General features: G+C 43.8%; 1 protein-coding gene across 1 annotated transcript in view; it reads right to left on the bottom strand.

Annotated features, from left to right (window-relative positions):
- The window catches only part of LOC119976764 (spindle pole body component 110-like), a 546,263-nt gene that overhangs the window by 49,812 nt on the left and 474,947 nt on the right, over positions 1-21,504 (bottom strand). The window contains exon 59 of the mRNA XM_038817508.1: positions 19,161-19,208. Coding sequence (XP_038673436.1) covers positions 19,161-19,208 — 48 coding nt within the window. The remainder of the gene's footprint in view (positions 1-19,160; positions 19,209-21,504) is intronic.

Here is a 21,504-nt window from a genome sequence, read left to right as displayed (position 1 = left end):
GATGATGAAGGGCAAAAAGCCCGTTTGATTGCTCACCATCCACAAACATAAATGCGCTCCAGCACCAATGAACAGTGACAACCATGTGTAGATCCTACAGGATGTACTGCAGTAACTCACCAAGGTTCCTTAGACATGACCTTCCTAACCCGCGATTACAAACAAATCTAGAAGGACAAGCGCAGAATATACCTGGGAACCGCACTACCTGGAAGTTCCCCTCCATATCATTCACAACACTGACTTGGAAACATATCGCCGTTGCTTCAGTATCGGTGGGGCAAAATGCTGGAACTCCCACCCTTACAGCAGAATACGTGTGCCTACACTTCAAGGGCTGCAGCGGTACAAACAGACAATTCACCACCTCCTTCTGTAGGGCACTTAGGGGTGGGCAATAAATGCTGCCCTAGCAAGGGATGCCCACATCCCGTAAATGTGTATGTAGAAGGGAGGTTTAAACAGAACAATCAGAGGCCCATGCGGGTTGGAACACACTGCCTGAAAATATAGTAGACAGAACAATACTCTAAAGATACAAACGTTTTCTAGGTATGATGTTCAAGTGCTGGTAATCAATTTGTGGAAGGGAAATTAATGAGTTGTCAATTTGGAAGCAATCTGGCAAATGCTTGAGTACACAGTTTAACACTGCTTTGGAACGAAAATAAGTATGTCAGGAAAGGTAAACAAAATACTGCTTAATATTTCCTTAAATCGAACCTCGAAGAATTTGTCTTTATTATAATGTCTACGACAAATTGTCGTAGTCGTTGCAGTTTCCCTAATTTAACAGGACCTGAACACCGAAAGGTCTCTATAAATAGGCCTCTCTCAGCTGGAAGTGGGGGGGGGGGGGGGGGGGAGGCGTGGGGGGGGGGGAGGCGTGGGGGGGGGGGCAGCTCTCGGCAGCCTTAATCACTGGCAGGTGACTCATGCTAGGATGAGTTATCTTAATTAATCAATTAACGATAGCTGCATGGGAAGAAAACAGGTGTCTTAGATATCAAAATTTAAAAAATGACTTCGAGATTCATGAAAGGATAAACACGGGTGTACGCTCCCTGTAGTATTTGTAAATGAGTTCCGCGGTCGTTGTTATTGTTAGATATATGTTCTGAAGTATTTTGCAGAAGGAACGATGAGCAATAATCTCGACGCTACCTCACAGGTTATTCCGAAGCCTCGGTAGAGACATCGGGAGAGAGAAAGAAGGTGAACTCCGAAAATAAGACAGATAACAGAGTCAACATGTTTAAGAAAATGAAAGGAAACTATCGCAAAGCAACGGAATTCAGTCGGAAAACCGATACGTCCCCCATAGAAATCTAATGAAGCAGACCTCGTCTCGAGAAAAAAAGGGGAGTAAAAGTAAATGGAAGATTAAAGTAACAACGTCACACACGGGTTGCAGTCTGAACGGGAAATCAGATTTCAATGTAGCCGTGAGATAAAGCTAACGGTTAACGGTTATTTTTGCGAGCTCTGAGAATTTGTGTGTTTTGTTTAACCAATGAATTTTAGTCAACGCATGAAGTGCTAAGTGGGTTGTATTTTTTGGCATATGGTATTGTGAGTCCGAGGTTATAATTTAAGTGATTTGTGTTGAGATTTAGCCAATGCACTGAAACACTGGAATCTGTTTAAAAGAAACAAAATGAATTTACGCATAAAAGTAATTGACTTTGATGACGTTTTTAGATTACGTGAAAAGATGCAAATGGCATCATTCCACGTTCTCCGCCCCTTTAGGTTCTGCAGGAAATATTAACCATTTCAGAAGACAGTTTACCTTTTCAGAAGACAGCACTGAGTGCTGAGCTTGTGGCATTTGAGTGCTACAGTGAGAGTTTGGTGACTGAGGGAGTATAAGGGTTATTTAAAGTCTAGTATTTCTTTTATTTAGTTAATTAACTTAAAAGTTGCTGTTTGGTCTATAAGAAGGTGAATTTTGAATCAGCTTTAAACAAGGTTCTACTTGGACTTACTTGCAGCTGGAGCTTGTTAATTAGTTAATTGCATTAGGCCAGTTTTTAGAAGCTAGAGTCACAGTATAAATAGGGGCTAGATACAGTGCAGACTTTGTTTGCACTGAGTGCTGAGCTTGTGGCATTTGAGTGCTACAGTGAGAGTTTGGTGACTGAGGGAGTATAAGGGTTATTTAAAGTCTAGTATTTCTTTTATTTAGTTAATTAACTTAAAAGTTGCTGTTTGGTCTATAAGAAGGTGAATTTTGAATCAGCTTTAAACAAGGTTCTACTTGGACTTACTTGCAGCTGGAGCTTGTTAATTAGTTAATTGCATTAGGCCAGTTTTTAGAAGCGAGAGTCACAGTATAAATAGGGGCTAGATACAGTGCAGACTTTGTTTGCACTGAGTGCTGAGCTTGTGGCATTTGAGTGCTACAGTGAGAGTTTGGTGACTGAGGGAGTTAGGTGAGGAGGGAGTAAGGTGCTCCTGACATTTAATTTCATATATTTATCAAAGAGCGTGAAGGGAGCCAGGAGTTTAGAGTACAGCTGACTGGAAGTAGAGTCGGAGGGCGGAGGTCCAGTTGGTCCACGGGGCAGCTAATTCTGTAAAGTAAGAGGGGATGGAGGCTAGGGCAGTTGCATGCTCCTCCTGTAGGATGTGGGTGGTGAGGGATACCACCGGTGTCCCCGCTGACTATACCTGCGGGAAGTGCACCCAACTCCAGCTCCTCAGAGACCGTGTTAAGGTACTGGAGCTGGAGCTGGATGAACTTCGGATCATCCGGGAGGCAGAGGGGGTCATAGAGAAGAGTTACAGGGAGGTAGCCACACCAAAGGTACTGGACAAGAGTAGTTGGGTTACAGTCAGGGGAAAGAAAACTAACATGCAGACAGTGCAGGGATCCCTCGTGGCCATTCCCCTTTAAAACAAGTATACCGTTTTGGATGCTGTTGGGGGGATGACCTACCGGGGGAAGGCCCCAGCGGCCAGGTCTCTGGCACTGAGTCTGGCTCTGGGGCTCAGAAGGGAAGGGGGGAGCATAGAAAAGCAATAGTAATAGGAGATTCAATGGTTAGGGGAATAGATAGGAGATTCTGTGGTCGCGAGCGAGACTCCCGAAAGGTATGTTGCCTCCCGGGTGCCAGGGCCAGGGATGTCTCTGATCGTGTCTTCAGGATCCTGAAGGGGGAGGGTGAGCAGCCAGAAGTCGTGGTGCACATTGGTACCAACGATGTAGGTAGGAAAAAGGGTGTGGAGGTAATAAACAAGTTTAGGGAGTTAGGCTGGAAGTTAAGGGCCAGGACAGACAGAGTTGTCATCTCTGGTTTGTTGCCGGTGCCACGTGATAGCGAGGCTAGGAATAGGGAGAGAGTGCAGTTGAACACGTGGCTGCAGGAATGGTGTAGGAGGGAGGGCTTCAGGTATTTGGATAATTGGAGCGCATTCTGGGGAAGGTGGGACCTGTACAAGCAGGACGGGTTGCATCTGAACCAGAGGGGCACCAATATCCTGGGGGGGAGGTTTTCTAGTACTCTTCGGGAGGGTTTAAACTAATTTGGCAGGGGAATGGGAACCGGATCTGTAGTCCAGCAACTAAGGTAGACGATAGTCAGGACGCCAAAGCACGTAGTGATGCAGTGGGGAAGGTAACAATGACAAAGGAGAGTACTTGCAGGCAAGGAGATGGGTTGAAGTGTGTATACTTTAATGCAAGAAGCATCAGGAATAAGGTGGGTTAACTTAATGCATGGATCGGTACTTGGGACTACGATGTGGTGGCCATCACGGAAACTTGGATAGAAGAGGGGCAGAAATGGTTGTTGGAGGTCCCTGGTTATAGATGTTTCAACAAGATTAGGGAGGATGGTAAAAGAGGTGGGGGGGGGTGGCATTGTTAATTAGAGATAGTATAACAGCTGCAGAAAGACAGTTCGAGGGGGATCTGCCTACTGAGGTAATATGGGTTAAAGTTAGAAATAGGAAAGGAGCAGTCACCTTGTTGGGAGTGTTCTATAGGCCCCCCAATAGCAGCAGAGATGTGGAGGAACAGATTGGGAAACAGATTCTGGAAAGGTGCAGAAGTCACAGGGTAGTAGTCATGGGCGACTTCAACTTCCCAAACATTGAGTGGAAACTCTTTAGATCAAATAGTTTGGATGGGGTAGTGTTTGTGCAGTGTGTCCAGGAAGCTTTTCTAACAGTATGTAGATTGTCCGACCAGAGGGGAGGCCATATTGGATTTAGTACTTGGTAATGAACCAGGGCAGGTGATAGATTTGTTAGTGGGGGAGCATTTTGGAGGTAGTGACCACAATTCTATGACCTTCACTTTAGTAATGGAGAGGGATAGGTGCGAGCAACAGGGCAAGGTTTATAATTGGGGGAAGGGTAAATACAATGCTGTCAGACAAGAATTGAAGTGTAGAAGTTGGGAACATAGGCTGTCAGGGAAGGACACAAGTGAAATGTGGAACTTGTTCAAGGATCAGGTACTGCGTGTCTTTGATATGTATGTCCCTGTCAGGCAGGGAAGAGATGGTCGAGTGAGGGAACCATGGTTGACAAGAGAGGTTGAATGTCTTGTTAAGAGGAAGAAGGAGACTTATGTAAGGCTGAAGAAACAAGGTTCAGACAGGGCGCTGGAGGGATACAAGATAGCCAGGAGGGAACTGAAGAAAGGGATTAGGAGAGCTAAGAGAGGGCATGAAAAATCTTTCGCGGGTAGGATCAAGGAAAACCCCAAGGCCTTTTACACATACGTGAGAAATATGAGAATGACTAGAGTGAGAGTAGGTCCGATTAAGGACAGTAGCGGGAGATTGTGTATTGAGTCTGAAGAGATAGGAGAGGTCTTGAACAAGTATTTTTCTTCAGTATTTACAAATGAGAGGGGCCATATTGTTGGAGAGGACAGCGTGAAGCAGACTGATAAGCTTGAGGAGATACTTGTCAGGAAGGAAGATGTGTTGCGCGTTTTGAAAAACTTGAGGATAGACAAGTCCCCCGGGCCTGACGGGATATATCCAAGGATTCTATGGGAAGCAAGAAATGAAATTGCAGAGCCGTTGGCAATGATCTTTTCGTCCTCGCTGTCAACAGGGGTGGTACCAGAGGATTGGAGAGTGGCGAATGTCGTGCCCCTGTTCAAAAAAGGGAATAGGGATAACCCTGGGAATTACAGGCCAGTTAGTCTTACTTCGGTGGTAGGCAAAGTAATGGAAAGGGTACTGAGGGATAGGATTTCTGAGCATCTGGAAAGGCATTGCTTGATTAGGGATAGTCAGCACGGATTTGTGAGGGGTAGGTCTTGCCTTACAAGTCTTATTGAATTCTTTGAGGAGGTGACCAAGCATGTGGATGAAGGTAAAGCAGTGGATGTAGTGTACATGGATTTTAGTAAGGCATTTGATAAGGTTCCCCATGGTAGGCTTATGCAGAAAGTAAGGAGGCATGGGATAGTGGGAAATTTGGCCAGTTGGATAACAAACTGGCTAACCGATAGAAGACAGAGAGTTGTGGTGGATGGCAAATATTCAGCCTGGAGCCCAGTTATCAGTGGCGTACCGCAGGGATCAGTTCTGGGTCCTCTGCTGTTTGTGATTTTCATTAACGACTTGGATGAGGGAGTTGAAGGGTGGGTCAGTAAATTTGCAGATGATACGAAGATTGGTGGAATTGTGGATAGTGAGGAGGGCTGTTGTCGGCTTCAAAGAGACATAGATAGAATGCAGAGCTGGGCTGAGAAGTGGCAGATGGAGTTTAACCCTGACAAGTGTGAGGTTGGCCATTTTGGAAGGACAAATCTGAATGCGGAATACAGGGTTAATGGTAGGGTTCTTGGCAATGTGGAGGAGCAGAGAGATCTTGGGGTCTATGTTCATTGTTCTCGAAAGTTACCACTCAAGTGGATAGAGCTGTGAAGAAGGCCTATGGTGTGCTAGCGTTCATTAGCAGAGGGATTGAATTTAAGAGCCGTGAGGTGATGATGCAGCTGTACAAAACCTTGGTCAGGCCACATTTGGAGTACTGTGTGCAGTTCTGGTCACCTCATTTTAGGAAGGATGTGGAAGCTTTGGAAAAGGTGCAGAGGAGATTTACCAGGATGTTGCCTGGAATGGAGAGTAGGTCATACGAGGAAAGATTGAGGGTGCTGGGCCTTTTCTCATTGGAACGGAGAAGGATGAGGGGCGACTTGATAGAGGTTTATAAGATGATCAGGGGAATAGATAGAGTAGATAGTCAGAGACTTTTTCCCCGGGTGGAACACACCATTACAAGGGGACATAAATTTAAGATAAATGGTGGAAGATATAGAGGGGATGTCAGAGGTAGGTTCTTTACCCAGAGAGTAGTGGGGGCATGGAATGCACTGCCTGTGGTAGTAGTTGAGTCGGAAAATTTATGGACCTTCAAACGGCTATTGGATAGGTACTTGGATTAGGGTAGAATAAGGGAGTGTAGGTTAACTTCTTAAGGGCAGCACGGTAGCATTGTGGATAGCACAATTGCTTCACAGCTCCAGGGTCCCAAGTTCGATTTCGACTTGGGTCACTGTCTGTGTGGAGTCTGCACATCCTCCCCGTGACTGCGTGGGTTTCCTCCGGGTACTCCGGTTTCCTCCCACAGTCCAAAGATGTGCAGGTTGGGTGGCTTGGCCATGACAAATTGTCCAAAATTCTATGATTAACCTAGGACAAAAGTTCGGCGCAACATCGTGGGCCGAAGGGCCTGTTCTGTGCTGTATTTCTCTATCTCTATCTCTTTTCTGAATTGACAAAGAAAAATATACGTCTCTAAGAATAGCTAATTCCGATAAAAGAAATCATTTGAAATTGACTTAAGTGTGTGGCATTTAGAGCCCCCTCCCCTGAATGTTTTGCTGCTTCTATAATACGCTTAGGGTGCATCTTGGCCAGCTTTGAAGTACGGGATTGCAGTCACGCCCGGCATAAATAGTGGCTGGGTTCCAAAGAATGTAATCATTTGAATGACGGAAGTGAGTCCCACGAACTCTGATTAGCAAGTAGAGGGAAACAGGCTGTCATGGAAAGAGCCAAGAAACACCTAACCCCCAGGAAGGATGTACCGCACTTGGCGACATCTTCCCCTATTAGGCAGAGAGACACTCTGCAAATTAGGAGCGGGAATGTATTAATTCAAATTAGATTGCATTGATAATGGAATGTTTATAGACCTGCCTCAAATACGAGCTCACCGGCTTCAAAATTTAATAAATTCTGAGCCTGCGCCTGATTGCTCAGTGTCTGTGTTGTATGCTGGCAGCTGAACATTAATCCTTACAGTCCCACTGCTAAAAGAAATTGCAGGAAGTCTGAAAAAAGGTTAATGAACCTTGGGCACAAGTGTTAAAATACCTGATAGATTCCAGACGAGAGAATATAGTGACCCATTGCACGGCTTGGTATGCTCGTGAGGATGAGAACGCATACAATTTACACGCACCATGTCACTTTGGAAAGCAGATATCATTACATGTCACTCCTTTTCCTTTTTCGTTATTCTGCGATGAGGAATGTTAGTACAGTTTACCCATCGGCAGAAGGACCTTATTAGTATGGATTTAACTTCAGAACACCATTTAACATTGGCCGTGAGACATCCCGCTAAGGCAAAGGAAATAGGTGGCCAAAGAAAAAAAAATACGCGGATTTGATATTGAAATGGACGGACGAAATTGTCTCATAGAAATTTATAGCAAACAGGAGGGCAGAGTGACCTGGAAAGAGGAGCAATGACCCGCTACATTTGAAAGACAGCAGCCTTCCCGAGAGAGCCATCATTTACTCCCTTTAATCCTGGCCCGGGTACTGGCACATCTATGTGCCCAAAATAAAAATCATGTTGGAGCCGTACATTCTGCCCCAGCGCATAGGGTGCAGTTACAGAAGAACGATGGCCTGCCCTGCTAAAACCATTCTGGTTGGTGCCGCAAGTACAAAAAGCTACAGAGGGAGTGACCAATGTATAATTACAGCAAGGGGTGCTGAAAAGAACACAAAGCCCATGTAACACCCCTATACTCGCCATTTCAAAGGTAGGAAGACCCAACGAATGGTGGTTTGGGCAAGCTCACAGATCCATCAATAAAATTGTTATCATTATTTCTCCAGTGGTGCCCGACACAAATGTCATTTTGTCCTCTATACCACCAACAACGGATACTTTCTCAGCGTTTTTCTCCATACCATTGCACCTGGAATGTCAATATCTATTTGCTATACGTACTGGAATCAAGAGTAGTAAAAGACACTCGGACTAGTGCCAGTTATCTGCAGGCTCAACATTCCCTTAATATGATGACGATTTATTAGCAGCCTGAGGGGGAGGGCTAGTTTTGCAACAGAATAGCCTTTTGTCATTATCACATCTGGTAGAAAGAGGGCATAGGGTTTCAATGGACAAACTCCAATTCTGTCAGGAGGCAGTTCAGTATTTGGTATTACAGCTGCAGCAATCTCTGCCTTGGGACTTCCTAGTTGCAGCAATCCCTTTACACTTTATGTGAATGAAGCAGGGGATTTGCAACAGTTGTCCTGGTGCAAGACCATGGAGGAGGGGAAAGACCCCTTGGCAATTAGCCGGTGGCCCTATCTGCTGTGGCAAAGGTTTCCACTGAGTGCTGAATTCGGGTGCATTTGAGTGTTCGAGTGAGAGTTTGGTGACTGAGGGATGTCAAGGGTTTATTTTTTATGTTTTATCTAAAGTCTAGTCTTTCTTTTATTCAGTTAATTAAATTAAAATTTGCTGTTTGGTTGAGAAGAAGGTAATTTTTCAATCAGCTTTAAACAAACGTTCGACTTGTAGCTACTTGCAGCTGGAGCTTGATAATTAGTTCATTGGATTATGTCAGTTTTCAGAGGCTAGAGTCACAGTATAAATCTGACCTAGTTACAGTGCGGACATTGTTTGCACTGAGTGCTGAATTTGGGTGCATTTGTGTGCGATTGTGAGAGTTTGGTGACTGAGGGAGAATTATCAATCAGCTTCAAACACAGATTCTACTTGTAGCTATTTGCAGCTAGAGCTTGTTAATTAGTTAATTGGATTAGGCCAGTTTTTCTAGGCGGGAGTCACAGTCTAAATCTGAGCTAGTTACAGTGCAGACTTTGTTTGCACCGAGTGCTGAATTTGGGTGCATTTGAGTACAACAGTGAGAGTTTGGTAACTGAGGGAGTTAGGTGAGGAGGGAGTAAAGTGCTCCTTTAATTTCATTTCCTATATTGCATCAAAGAGCGAGAAGGGAATCCGGAGTTTACAGAGACTGTAGCTGACTGGGAGCAGAGTCGGAGGGCGGAGTACCAGTTGCTCCACAGTGCAGCTATATTCTGTAAGGTAAGAGGGGATGGAGGCTAGGGCAGTTGCATGCTCCTCCTGAAGGATGTGGGTGGTGAGGGATAACATTGGTGTCCCGGCTGACGATACATGCGGGAAATGCACCCAAAACCACCTCCTCGGAGACCGTGTTCGGGAACTGAAGTGGCCAGCTCTCTAGCACTGAGTCTGGTTCTGTGGCTCAGAAGGGATGTGGGAGAATACCAAAGCAATATTGATGGGAGACATGGTTAGGGCAATAGATAGGAGATTCTGTGGTCGCGAGCGAGACTCCCTGAAAGTATGTTGCCTCCCGGATGCCAGGGCCTGGGGTGTCTCGGATCGTGTCTCCAGGATCCTTATGGGTGAGGGTGAGCAGCCAGAAGTCGTGGTGCACATCGGTACCAACGACGTAGGTAGGAAAAGGGGTATAGATGTAATAGACGAATTTATGGAGTTAGGCTGGAAGTTAAATGCAAGGACAGAGTTGTCATATCTGGGTTGTTGCCGGTGCCACGTGAAAGCGAGGCTAGGAAAAGGGAGAGAGTGCAGTTGAACACGTGGCTGCAGGGATGGTGTAGGAGGGAGGGCTTTAGGTATTTGGATAATTGGAGCGCATTCTGTGGAAGGTGGGACCTTTAGAAGCAGGACGGGTAGCATCCGAACCAGAGGGGCACCAATATCCTGCGAGGGATGTTTTCTAGCACTCTTCAGGAGGGTTTCAACTAATTTCGCAAGGGAATGGGAACCCGATTTGTAACTAAGGTAGCCGATGTTCAGGACGTCACAGCTTGTAAAGAAGCAGTGGGGAAGGTAACAGTGATAAAGTAGAGTACTTGCAGGCAGGGAGATTGGTTGAAGTGTGTATACTTCAAGCAAGAAGCATCAGGAATAAGGTGGGTGAACTTAAGGCATGGATCGCTACTTGGGACAACGATGTGGTGGCCATCACGGAAACTTGGATAGAACAGGGGCAGAAATGATTGTTGGAGGTTCCTGGTTGTAGATGTTTCAATACGATTAGGGATGGTGGTAGAAGAGGTGTGTGTGTGTGTGTGAGAGGGGGTGGGGGGGGCGGGTTGGCTTGCATTGTTAAGTAGAGATAGTATAACAGCTGCAGAAAGCCAGTTCGAGAAGGATCTGCCTACTGAGGTAGTATGGGTTGAAGTCAGAAATAGGAAAGGAGCAGTCACCTTGTTGGGAGTTTTCTATAGGCCCCTCAATAGCAGCACAGATGTGGAGGAACTGATTGGGAAGCAGATTTTGGAAAGGTGAAGAAGATACAGGGTAATAGTTATGGCTGATTTCAACATCCCAAATATTGAGTGGAAACTCTTTGGATCAAACACTTTAGTTTGCATGGGGTGGTGTTTCTGCAGTTTGTCCAGGAGGCTTTTCTAACACAGTATGTAGATTGTCCGACTAGAGGGGAGGCCATATTGGATTTGATACTTGGTAATGAACCGGGGCAGTGATACATTTGTCAGTGAGGGAACATTTTGGACATAGTGACCACAATTCTATGACTGTCACTTTAATAATGGAGGGGGATAGTTGCGTGCAACAGGGCAACTTTACAATTGGTGAAGGATAAACATTATGCTGTCAGACAAGAACTGAATTGCTTAAGTTCGGAACATAGGCTGTCAGGGAAGGACACAATTGAAATTTGGAACTTGTTCATGGAACAGATACTCCGTGTCCTTGATATGCATGTCCCTGTCAGGCAGGGGAGAGATGGTCGAGTGAGGGAACCATGGTTGACAAGAGAGGATGAATGTCTTGCTAAGAGGAAGAAGGATTCTTATGTAAGGCTGGGGATACAAGGATCAGGCAGGGTGCTGGAGGGATAGAAGATAGCCAAGAGGGAACTGAAGGAAGGGATTAGCAGAGCTAAGAGAGGGCATGAAAAACCTTTGGCGGGTAGAATCAAGGAAAACCCCAAGGCCTTTTACACATATGTGAGAAATATGAGAATAACGAGAGCGAGGGTGGGTCCGATGAATGACAGTAGCGGGAGATTGTGTGTTCAATCTGAAGAGATGTGAGAGGTCGTGAACGAGTACATTTCTTCAATGTTTACGAATGTGAGAAGCCATATTGTTGGAGAGGACATTGTGAAACACTGCTGAGCTCGAGGAGATACATATTATGAAGAAAGATGTGTTGGGTATTTTGAAAAACTTGAGGATAGACAATTCCCCCGGGCCTGACGGGATATATCCAAGGATTCTATGGGAAACAAGGTATGAAATTTTAGAGCAGTTGGCAATGATCTTTTCTTCCTCACTGTCAAGAAGGGTGGCACCAGGCGATTGGAGAGTGGCGAATGTCAAGCCCCTGTTTAAAAAAGAATATGGATAAATCTGGGAATTATAAGCCAGTTAGCCTTACTTCGGTGGTAGGCAAAAATATGGAAAGGGTACTGAGGGATAGGATTTTTGAGCATCTGGAAAGGCACTGCTTGATTAGGGATAGTCAGCACGGATCTGTAAGGGGTAGGTCTTGCCTTACACGTCTTATTGACTTATTTGAGGAGGTGACCAAGCATGTAGATGAAGGTAAAGCGGTGGATGTAGTGTACATGGATTTTAGTGAGGCATTTGACAAGGTTCCCCTTGGTAGGCTTATGCAGAAAGTAAGGAGGTATGGGTGGGATAGTGGGAAATCTGGCCAGTTGGATAACGAACTGGGTAACCGATAGAAGTAAGAGAGTGGTAGTGGATGGAAAATATTCAGCCTGGAGCCCAGTTACCAGTGGCGTACCGCAGGGATCAGTTCTGGGTCCTCTGCTCTTTGTGATTTTCATTAATAATTTGGAAGAGGGAGTTGAAGGGTGTGTCAGTAAATTTGGAGACTATACGAAGATGGGTAGAGTTGTGCATAGTGAGGAGGTCTATTGTTCGCTGCAAATATACGTAGATATGATGCAAAGCTGGGCTGAGAAGTGGCAGATGGAGTTTAACCCTGAAAAGTGCGAGATTGTCCATTTTGGAAGAACAAATATGAATGAGGAATACAGGGTTAGCGGTACGTTCTTGGCAATGTGGAGGAGAAGAGAGATCTTGGGGTCTATGTTGATAGACCTTTGAAATTTGCCACTCAAGTGGGGTAGAGCTGTGAAGAACGCCTATGGTGTTCTCGCGTTCATTAGCAGAGGGATTTAATTTAAGAGCCGTGAGGTGATGATGCAGCTGTACAAAACCTTGGTAAGGCCACATTTGGAGTACAGTGTGCAGTTCTGGTCGCCTCATTTTAGGAAGGAAGTGGAAGCTCTGGAAAAGGTGCAAAGGAGATGTACCAGGATGTTGCCTGGTATGGAGAGTAACTCTTACGAGGCAAGGTTGAGGGTACTAGGCCTTTTCTCATTAGAACGGAGAAGGATGAGGGGCGACTTGATAGAGATTTAGATGATCAGGGGAATAGATAGAGTAGACAGTCAGAGACATTTTTCCCTCATGGAACAATCCATTAAAATACAACATAATCTTAAGGTGAATGGTGGAAGGATAGGGGGAATTTCAGAGGTAGATTGTTTACCCAGAGATTAGTGGGGGCATGGAATGCACTGCCTGTGGCAGTAGTTGAGTCGGAAACATTAGGGACCTTCAAGCGGCTATTGGATAGGTACATGGATTACGGTAGAATGATGGGGTGTAGATTAATTTGTTCTTAATCGACGACAAAAGTCGGCACAATATGGTGGGCTGAAGGGCCAGTTCTGTGCTGTATTTTTCTATGTTCTATATTTCAGGTTATATGTATGCCAAGTTGCTTAAGAGCAGTTGCAGCCACGGCAGCCATAGTAGGAAACTCAGTCCTCCTTGTATTCCTCATTTATATTTGTTCTTCCAGAATGGACAATCTCGCACTTTTCAGGGTTAAACTCCATCTACCACTTCTCAGCCCAGCTTTGCATCATATCTACGTATATTTGCAGTTCCTCACTCTGTTTTGCTGCTGATTTATTAATCACAGCATTTTACTCCGGCTCGACCCATCGGGTGCGAAGTAATCCTCTCTAAAACTAACTTTTCCTACAAGCGAGCACCAGCTCTCAATCCTGCTGCACTCTTGCCCGCGCCCTCGGAAGCAGATCATCGGTATGATCATGACTCTTCACAATTTGTTGAAGCCACCACAACCCCGCGACCTGATTTATTGAGTCACCCACTAGAAATTCCAGGCATCAACTTTTTTGCCGATGGATCAGCAAACAGACCAAATGAGATGAACATCCTGGCCGGCTATGCAATAGTAACTCCATTCAAGATAGTGGGAGCTTTTGTTCTGCCTTCGGGAATGACTGCTCAAGTGGCCGCATAGTTTGCATTTATTCTATCTAAAAATAAAACAGTCAATATATATACTGATTCCCGGTCCTCCTTGGGGATTTGGGTTCAATTATGGTAAAACAGGGGATTCATAACTTCTTCCGACAAACCTATTAAACATGCCAAATTTGTTTTAAATTTACTAGCTGCTGTCCTGCTGCCCAGCAAAATAGCTGTTTTAAAGTGTGAAGCGCATTCTACCACACATGAAGTCTCATGAGGCAATAGATTTGCTGATAAAAAAGCAAAGGAAGTGGCTCTTAAACAGCAGCCATAACTGCAAGCGGCTGCAGTTGAACATACATCCACCGTAACAGAACCAAAGTTAAAACAGGCACAGGAGCAAGCGTCCCTAAAGGAACATCTCTTATGGCTAAAAGCGGGCTGCTATCAAGCCATTTATCAAATCTGGATCCACCCAGATCCCCGCGCAGTATGCCTCAAAAGTCTGTTTTTGCCACTATGTCACCTTGCCCATGGCCAGTCTCATGGTGGCAAAGGAGAAATGACGCATGCCATATGTTAACAATGGTATGCTCGAGGTATTACGGTAACAATTGAAAAAGTATCTCGCACATGTATGATTTGTCAGAGGAATAATCTGAGATAGTGGACATGTTTTCATGGTGGGTAGAGGCTTTTCCAACCAAAAGAGACAATGCTAGAATAGTGGTAAATATTCTGTTGAAGGAAGTAATACCTCGATTTGGGATACCAACGGGTATTAGCAGTGTCAGTGGAACTCATTTCTCTATGAAATTGATCAAAGCCCCAACAGAAGCCTTGGGATTTGATTGGAAATTGCATACCATATCAGCCACAATCCTCAGGAATGGTGGAAAGGGTGGATGGAATAATTAAAACTGCAGTTACAAAAGTGTGTCAACAAAATGGGCTGTTGTGCCTAGATTCCATACCCATAGTAATGTATGACCTGAGAAATCATAGAAATCGTAATCCGGGTATAGCCCCGCGTGAGATCTTAATGGAATGTCCCATGATAACATGAACAAAACCACCAATGACTCCAGCTGCAGTAGCCTTAATATGGACAACGAGGATTCACTAAAATATGCCCAGGCCCTGTGTGAAACCGCTGAAAGAAATCCATGAATGTGTGCAACAGGCTCAGATGCACCAAAAAGAGAGAAATACACACCCATTAAACCTGGAGATCAAGTACCTGCGAAAGCACTAAACAAGGATTCTCGTCTCCCAGGTGGAAAGGACTCTACCAAGTGCCGCTAAAAACACGAATAGCCGTTAAAGTAAAAGAAAAGCCAAATGTATCCGCGCAACTCGATGTAAACTACATCATAAGGAACTTTGAGTATACTCATGAAACGCTGACCTGAAGGGAATGACGGCGCTAGTTCTTATGCATTATCATATTAATGCAACACCATGAACAGGGTAAACTGCATACTAACACCTTAATAGACATGTCTCACTCAAATGCAGAGAGGGTAAACAAATTCAGTTGTTGGGTTTGTACACAAGTTCCCAGATGCTCGGGGGAGGGCTACCCTGTGCGACCTATCCCATTCACCAGTGAAGAAATAGCAGAATGGGCTCTCAGACGAAATAGTACAGGATGTGGCGATGATACACATAATATGTTAGATTGGAGATTAGCTGGATACAATATGAATAGGTTTGAGAAATAGTGGGGACCGAGGTTTAATGTAACATGTCAACCGGATGATCCTTCCCAATAACACTGGAGTCCGAAAAGGAAGTATATGTTTTAAGAATCATAAAACATATGGGAACCACTCAGTAGGCACGAGTCAGTGTGATTCGACCTTGAATTGGCAATTCCCTATGTTCCACCTTGCAGCTAAATGAATATTCAGCTTTGATTGGGCAGGAGTTGAAAATCAAACTAGTGGAGGGTCCAGGGAAGGAGATCCGATTCGACTAATGATGACTGATAGCAAAGGAATCTTGACCGCATATAACGGCACGTATTTTATCTATGGCCATAAGGATACCAGAAAATTGGGAAAGCTCCTGCTATTTGGGCTACGTAGCCCCTTATGTTCATCACGTTCAGCAATGGCAGGACCATCCCCATCACAGGACGACAGAACGTATTATGACATGGGCTCAAAATGCTGGAAATAATGATACCACCATTGAGAATAGCCAGTAAAGCATACGAACTACGCGAGCTACGAGACACCCTTGAGCAGATAGATAATGCCACTGCAGAAGCGGTTCACCAAATAGAAACTCAGATACTTGATATAAGGGCAGTTGCCCTGCAGAATAGAATGGCCCTTGATTTCTTGTTAGCTGAAAAGGGTGGCACTTGTGCCCTGATTGGAAGTGACTGTTGCACATCCTTCCCTGATAATTCAGAGAAAATTGATAATCTGTTGGATCACATTCGTTGAGCGATAACAAGATTCCATGAAAATGGATGGGAATTTGGCTTGGATGGTGTGGATCGTTAGGACAGAGGATTGTGTTCTGTATTATAATCGCCAATGTAATCTTGATTGACGCATGGTTACTGTTTTAGTATTGTGCAATATATTTTTATTGTACGATCACGGAAAGAGCCCTCGCCGCCTGGCGTCCTTGCTACCAGGCTCCGATCACGCAGGGAACTGTCATACGTCCGTTCCACCAACATTATAAAACACCCTTCTCTACGGAGGACACAATAATGTACTAAAATGTGTTGATCAAAAGATCAAAAAGGACGGAATTGTGTAAGGGAAATTAATGAGTTCACAACTCAGAACCATTTTGGGAAATGCTTGACTACATAGTTTAACACTGCTTTTGAACGAAAATTAGTAGGTCAGGTAACGTAAACAAAATATTTCTTAATATTTTGGTCTCGACCTTATTATGATAACACGTTGACCTCCGAAAGATAGCGAAATGTGTACTCGAGTTGTTTTTAGCCAAGGGAAAGAACATATGTTCTACGTATTTCATTTTACATACTTTCCAAGGTCTATTTAATATAAACATGGCTGTTCACTTCAAGCTGTTATTTCAGACTATAAAGATATGCTTTCTTCGCTCGAATCTGAGAGTGCCGTGGACTGGCTATGCAGCTAGAACACTTTCTCTCAGAAAATATTTGTGTAAATAAATTTGCTTTAATCGAACCTCGAAACATTTGTCTTTATTATAATTTCCAGGACACAAATGCTGGAAAGTGCCATTCACCTGCGTGGTTTGTTATCAGCTTGGTGGTGTTGTTTCGTTATATGCCATATATATAACGATTATGTGAGTTGATCAATCCTTTAAATAGACTGAGTCGTACATAAATTTACAGAGTAAATAGAGAGATACATGTGCGGACAAAATTAGTGTGGGAATATAGAGAATGAAGTAGTGTAAATGCAAAGTAGAAAGAAAATACATGAATATATCTGTAAAAGTTTTCTCAAGTATATAAATGTATAAAGAGCAACAAAACGAGGATGTAAGTGTAAAGCGTGGAAACTTGGAGTATGAGACTATTTAAGGAAATAACACTACAGAGTCATTAAACAACTGTTTTGTATTTATCACCACAGAGGAAGAAATGCAACCAAACTACAGCAGGAAAACAAGTGTACAGAGGGAGAAATATGAAACAAATATTACTGGAATACTGTCAACAAATAGCTTTAGCTTCCGGCATTTCTACTACCCTGTGCTGTGAATCAAATTAGCTAGAGATTGGCATCTCTGGTGTTTGTGTTATTCAGATAAGCCGCGATTGATCACGCACTTGACAATTTAGCTATTGATTGCTACATGTAAGTCAGCCATTCTTTTTTATTCGTATTCTTAGCTGTCCCCTAATTTAGGATTCGGTATGTGAGGAGACATCTCCTCCAGTTAGTTATTGCATTGTCCACTGAAAATCATCGATGTTGGATCGCTCATCTCTGGCAGTTGAATGCTGATAACGTGTCTGGCATACCATTCGTCCTGTGTTGCAGCTTCACATAATTGACACAGATTCATAGATGTGCCTGGGACTGTTCTTATTTCAATCACTACCGCTGTCTGCCTGGAACCAGACTTAGCCTCGGTCTGATGGTAATAGTAGAATGGCTCATTTGCTGGTACATGAGCTGATGTAATGTGTGGGAGTACGTTTATCCTGCTGCCTATGATAGACAGTGCCTCATCCATAGACAAATTTGAGTTCCCGGATTTTTATGAAATGCATCCCAATGCACAAGAAGCGGGTCTTCGGTGTGACCTCGAGACTCCAACTCCATAAAGAATATGAGGTGGTCACGAATACCAAAATTGTCATGGTCAGATACATATATGACTGGTGTTTGTTAGCTCACTACAGGGCCCATATCCATCCGTGCAGCGATGTTCTTTAGGGTTCTGCTAGATCAGAAAGTCGTGTTGTTAACGAGCTATTTTTCCTAATGAACATTGGAGTCACGCACCCAGTCACGCACCCAGATTACACTTCATGCCGTTGCCACCCTCAATAATTCTTCTAAATATTGTTCGGCATGTAGAGTACTGATACAATAGCTGATACAATAGCTGAGGGCCAGGGATGGTAGATGTTAACTGGCAGCAGCATTTCTTGTCCATCTTTGACATAATGACACGATACTTCATGATGTCGTGAATTAATTCTCCAAGAGCTGCAGATTACAGACTGTGTACTGCTGTACCACCGACAGACACAGGTACATTGATCATGGTACCTGGCACATTGTCCGCTAGGCATGATTCTGCAAGTATACCTATAGCAGGCTGTTGTTTTGCTAGTCTAAGGACAGCCTTTCCTATTTACGCACAATTCTCCAGTTAATATCAAGGACGGATAGAGCTGGATCTATCATTATTTTTCCGTTGCCTCGGCAGAAGCTGGGTGGTACTTCCATTCACTTTCGTTCTAGACATTGCAGCCGTTTGGTGAAACAAACTGGCATGTTCGGCAATTTCAAAGGGCATTATTGAGTTAACCATATTGCTTTAAATCTGGAATCATATTTAGGTCAGATAAAGTAATGGCGACAAGTATCTTATCCGAAAGGAAATTTGTGAACCAGCTGGATTTCACGACAAAAGATAATGGTTTTAAAGGCATGAGCACGAACCTGGCCTTCACGAATGATTTGGTGAATTTAAGTTGAATCCGTGTCCCCAGTGTTCAACCTGGGACTTTTAATGAATGTTGACGTTACCATTATTCGGTCACCACCTGCCACAACAATTAGTCGAAGAGCTTAATAGCTCTCATGGCTTACGGCAGCTCATATTTTTAAGTTGCTCTGACTAATTTGTATTTGGAGAAAAATGGGCCATTTTATATTAGTTTTAATTGCTTTTTCAGCTATTTCTTTTTCCCGCGACTTCAATGAAAAGTTTTTAAAGTCACAGACATGCTGCCCATTAACGGCCACCATTCACTTCATTATGTACCGATGTGGAAATATATTTGTTATCAACGTCTTATTGCTTATTTATTCCACAGTAACAAAGCAGTCGGTTACGGAAATGCGATTACATATGTCACATTTTACTTACTGCACTTCCAATGAAGTTTGTCCTGTTCCATCGAAGTGACAATCCGTTCTGCATTGTAGAAAACATGTTTATATGTACGTCTATTTATTACTTAATAATAGAAATTCTCCTTCGGCAAGTTATTCACCTCCCAACTCTACAAAAGATTATTAATTTTGGGGAGGTGTCTATGCAACTTCTAAGGGGATTCTATTGAATTGTCTTGAAAATTGAAGCACCAATAATACTATAAAAATCTCGCAACCGGCAAGGCAGAGCAATTGGCTTGATCAATATCCCATCACGTTGTGCATCAGTTACCTCCTTTATTGGCGCACAGCTGCAGCAGTGTATCATCAAAAACGTAAGTGGCATAAGCTCCACAGGTCTGTTTCCAAAATTTCAAACTACTATTTAGATAGGTAGCAGCCGCCGATACGTGCGAACACTAGCAGCTGTATGCTTAGCTGCTTCCCACATATAACGTTGTTCACGAACTATATCAACATTCATTCACTGTTTCTGCGTTAAAAACGTATAAGTTCCTTCAGAACAGGACTGCCTGTGCGACTAATACCAGATGAGATTTGGCGCTACTGTTAGGCACTCAAAAAATCCTCTTCAATGCCAATTAGTGATTTGCACCGTCAGTCCCATTTTAACTTCAAAGTTGATTCAAACTCCAACGCTTAAGTAATTAGTTGGACCAGAATTGAACACTTTCGAAAGAATGAACGGCAAGATCGTATGCGGGCCCATAAGTTTTTGGGAACATGATTAGACAGGAAATCATAGATCCATGCGATAAACGGACATCTGTGATTATGTGTGACATTAATCTGCGTACAGATTTCGTGAGTCATATTCGTCACAGGAAAAAAGAGGAGGAAATTCCAGAGTGTGCAGAGATGGTTTTGTGGACTAATACATTAAGGAACCACTTAAGAAACAGGCCACCTTGGACTGGGAAGTGTGCAATGAGAAATGAATAGTTGGCAAACTCATTGTGAGTAAACCTTGCGAATCAGTGACCATAACATGATAAAATTAATTATCAAGTTGTAAAGTAAGGTTAATATTGTGAAACCAGAATCAACAAAGATGACGTTAAGAGAAAATGTTGTAAACTCTCAGCAGATTTTGCAGCATCTGTAGGGACAAAAACTAGCGCACATTCTGAGTCCAGATGGCCTTTTGTCAAAGCTGAACGGCATAGAAAGCGGGGGATATTTATACTGTAGGGTGAGGGAATGAAAAATGAGTCATAGCCACAGACAACCAAGGGGAAAGTGTGCTAATACCCATAGAAACCACGGGAAAACAGTTCGAATGGCAGTCCCCAGAGATATTAAAATGTGCGAAAGGCTAAACAACAGAGAAACTAAAATCAGAGTGTAAGCAGTGACAGATGTAGATATGGGCGGAGGTGGAATGTGTGAGAGAGATATTAAGTGACAAAAATGGGTGGAAAGGAAGCAAAGGGGAGAAACGGTAAGAAAATGGGGATAAGAGGGGATTAAATGTATATAGAATGACACACAAGAACGAAATAAATGGTAAGAGACAGTTCAAATTAAATTGAAGGAAAATAAAGGCGTCAATGTGGGGGAGAGCTAATCATCTGAAGTTGTTGAATTCGACGTTGAGACCGGAAGGCTGCAGTGTGCCTAGCCGGATGATGAAATTTTGGGTGAAGCGTTAAGCTTCACTGGGACATTATAGCAGACCAAGGACAGATGTGTGTGCGTGGGAGTAGGACCTTGTGTTAAAATGGAAAGCAACGGGAAGTTCAGAGTCCCGAATGCGCACAGATCAAAGGTACTCAGCAAAGCGAGCAGCCAGTCGACGTTTGGTCGCTCCAATATAGAGCAGACCACATTAGGAGCAGCGAATACAATAGACCAAGTTGAAAGAGGTACACGTGAAACGCTGTTTAACGTGGAATTAATGTTTTGGTCCTGCGTCTTTAAAAATGGGATGAGGTAAAGGGGCAGGTGTTACACCTTCTGGGATTGCATGGGGAGGTTCCATGGTTGATGGGAGAGCTGTTGGGTATGTTGGAGGAGCGGACTAGATTATCTCAGAGGAACCGTCTCTCCGGAATGCGGCCCACAGGGAGTGAAGGAAAGATGCATAATTCTTTCAGCCATTGAGTGGCCCTCTGAAATGGGTTCTCCATATTATTAAGCCAGTGTTTCGGCATTAAAGTTTTAATTCACGACTTCCACTATTCTCTGCACCTCCTTTAACCCCAAGTGGGAGAAGGAAGCAAGAAGGAAATCTCCAGAGAAATTCGAAAATGTTGTTTAACAGGCAATACTTTGAATATGGGACATACACTATGAAACAATTGGTAACTGAAAAA

This window comes from Scyliorhinus canicula, chromosome 13, assembly GCF_902713615.1.
Source record: "Scyliorhinus canicula chromosome 13, sScyCan1.1, whole genome shotgun sequence".
In the NCBI taxonomy this organism is placed as follows: Eukaryota; Metazoa; Chordata; class Chondrichthyes; order Carcharhiniformes; family Scyliorhinidae; genus Scyliorhinus; species Scyliorhinus canicula.
This window is presented reverse-complemented; position numbering and strand designations above follow the sequence as displayed.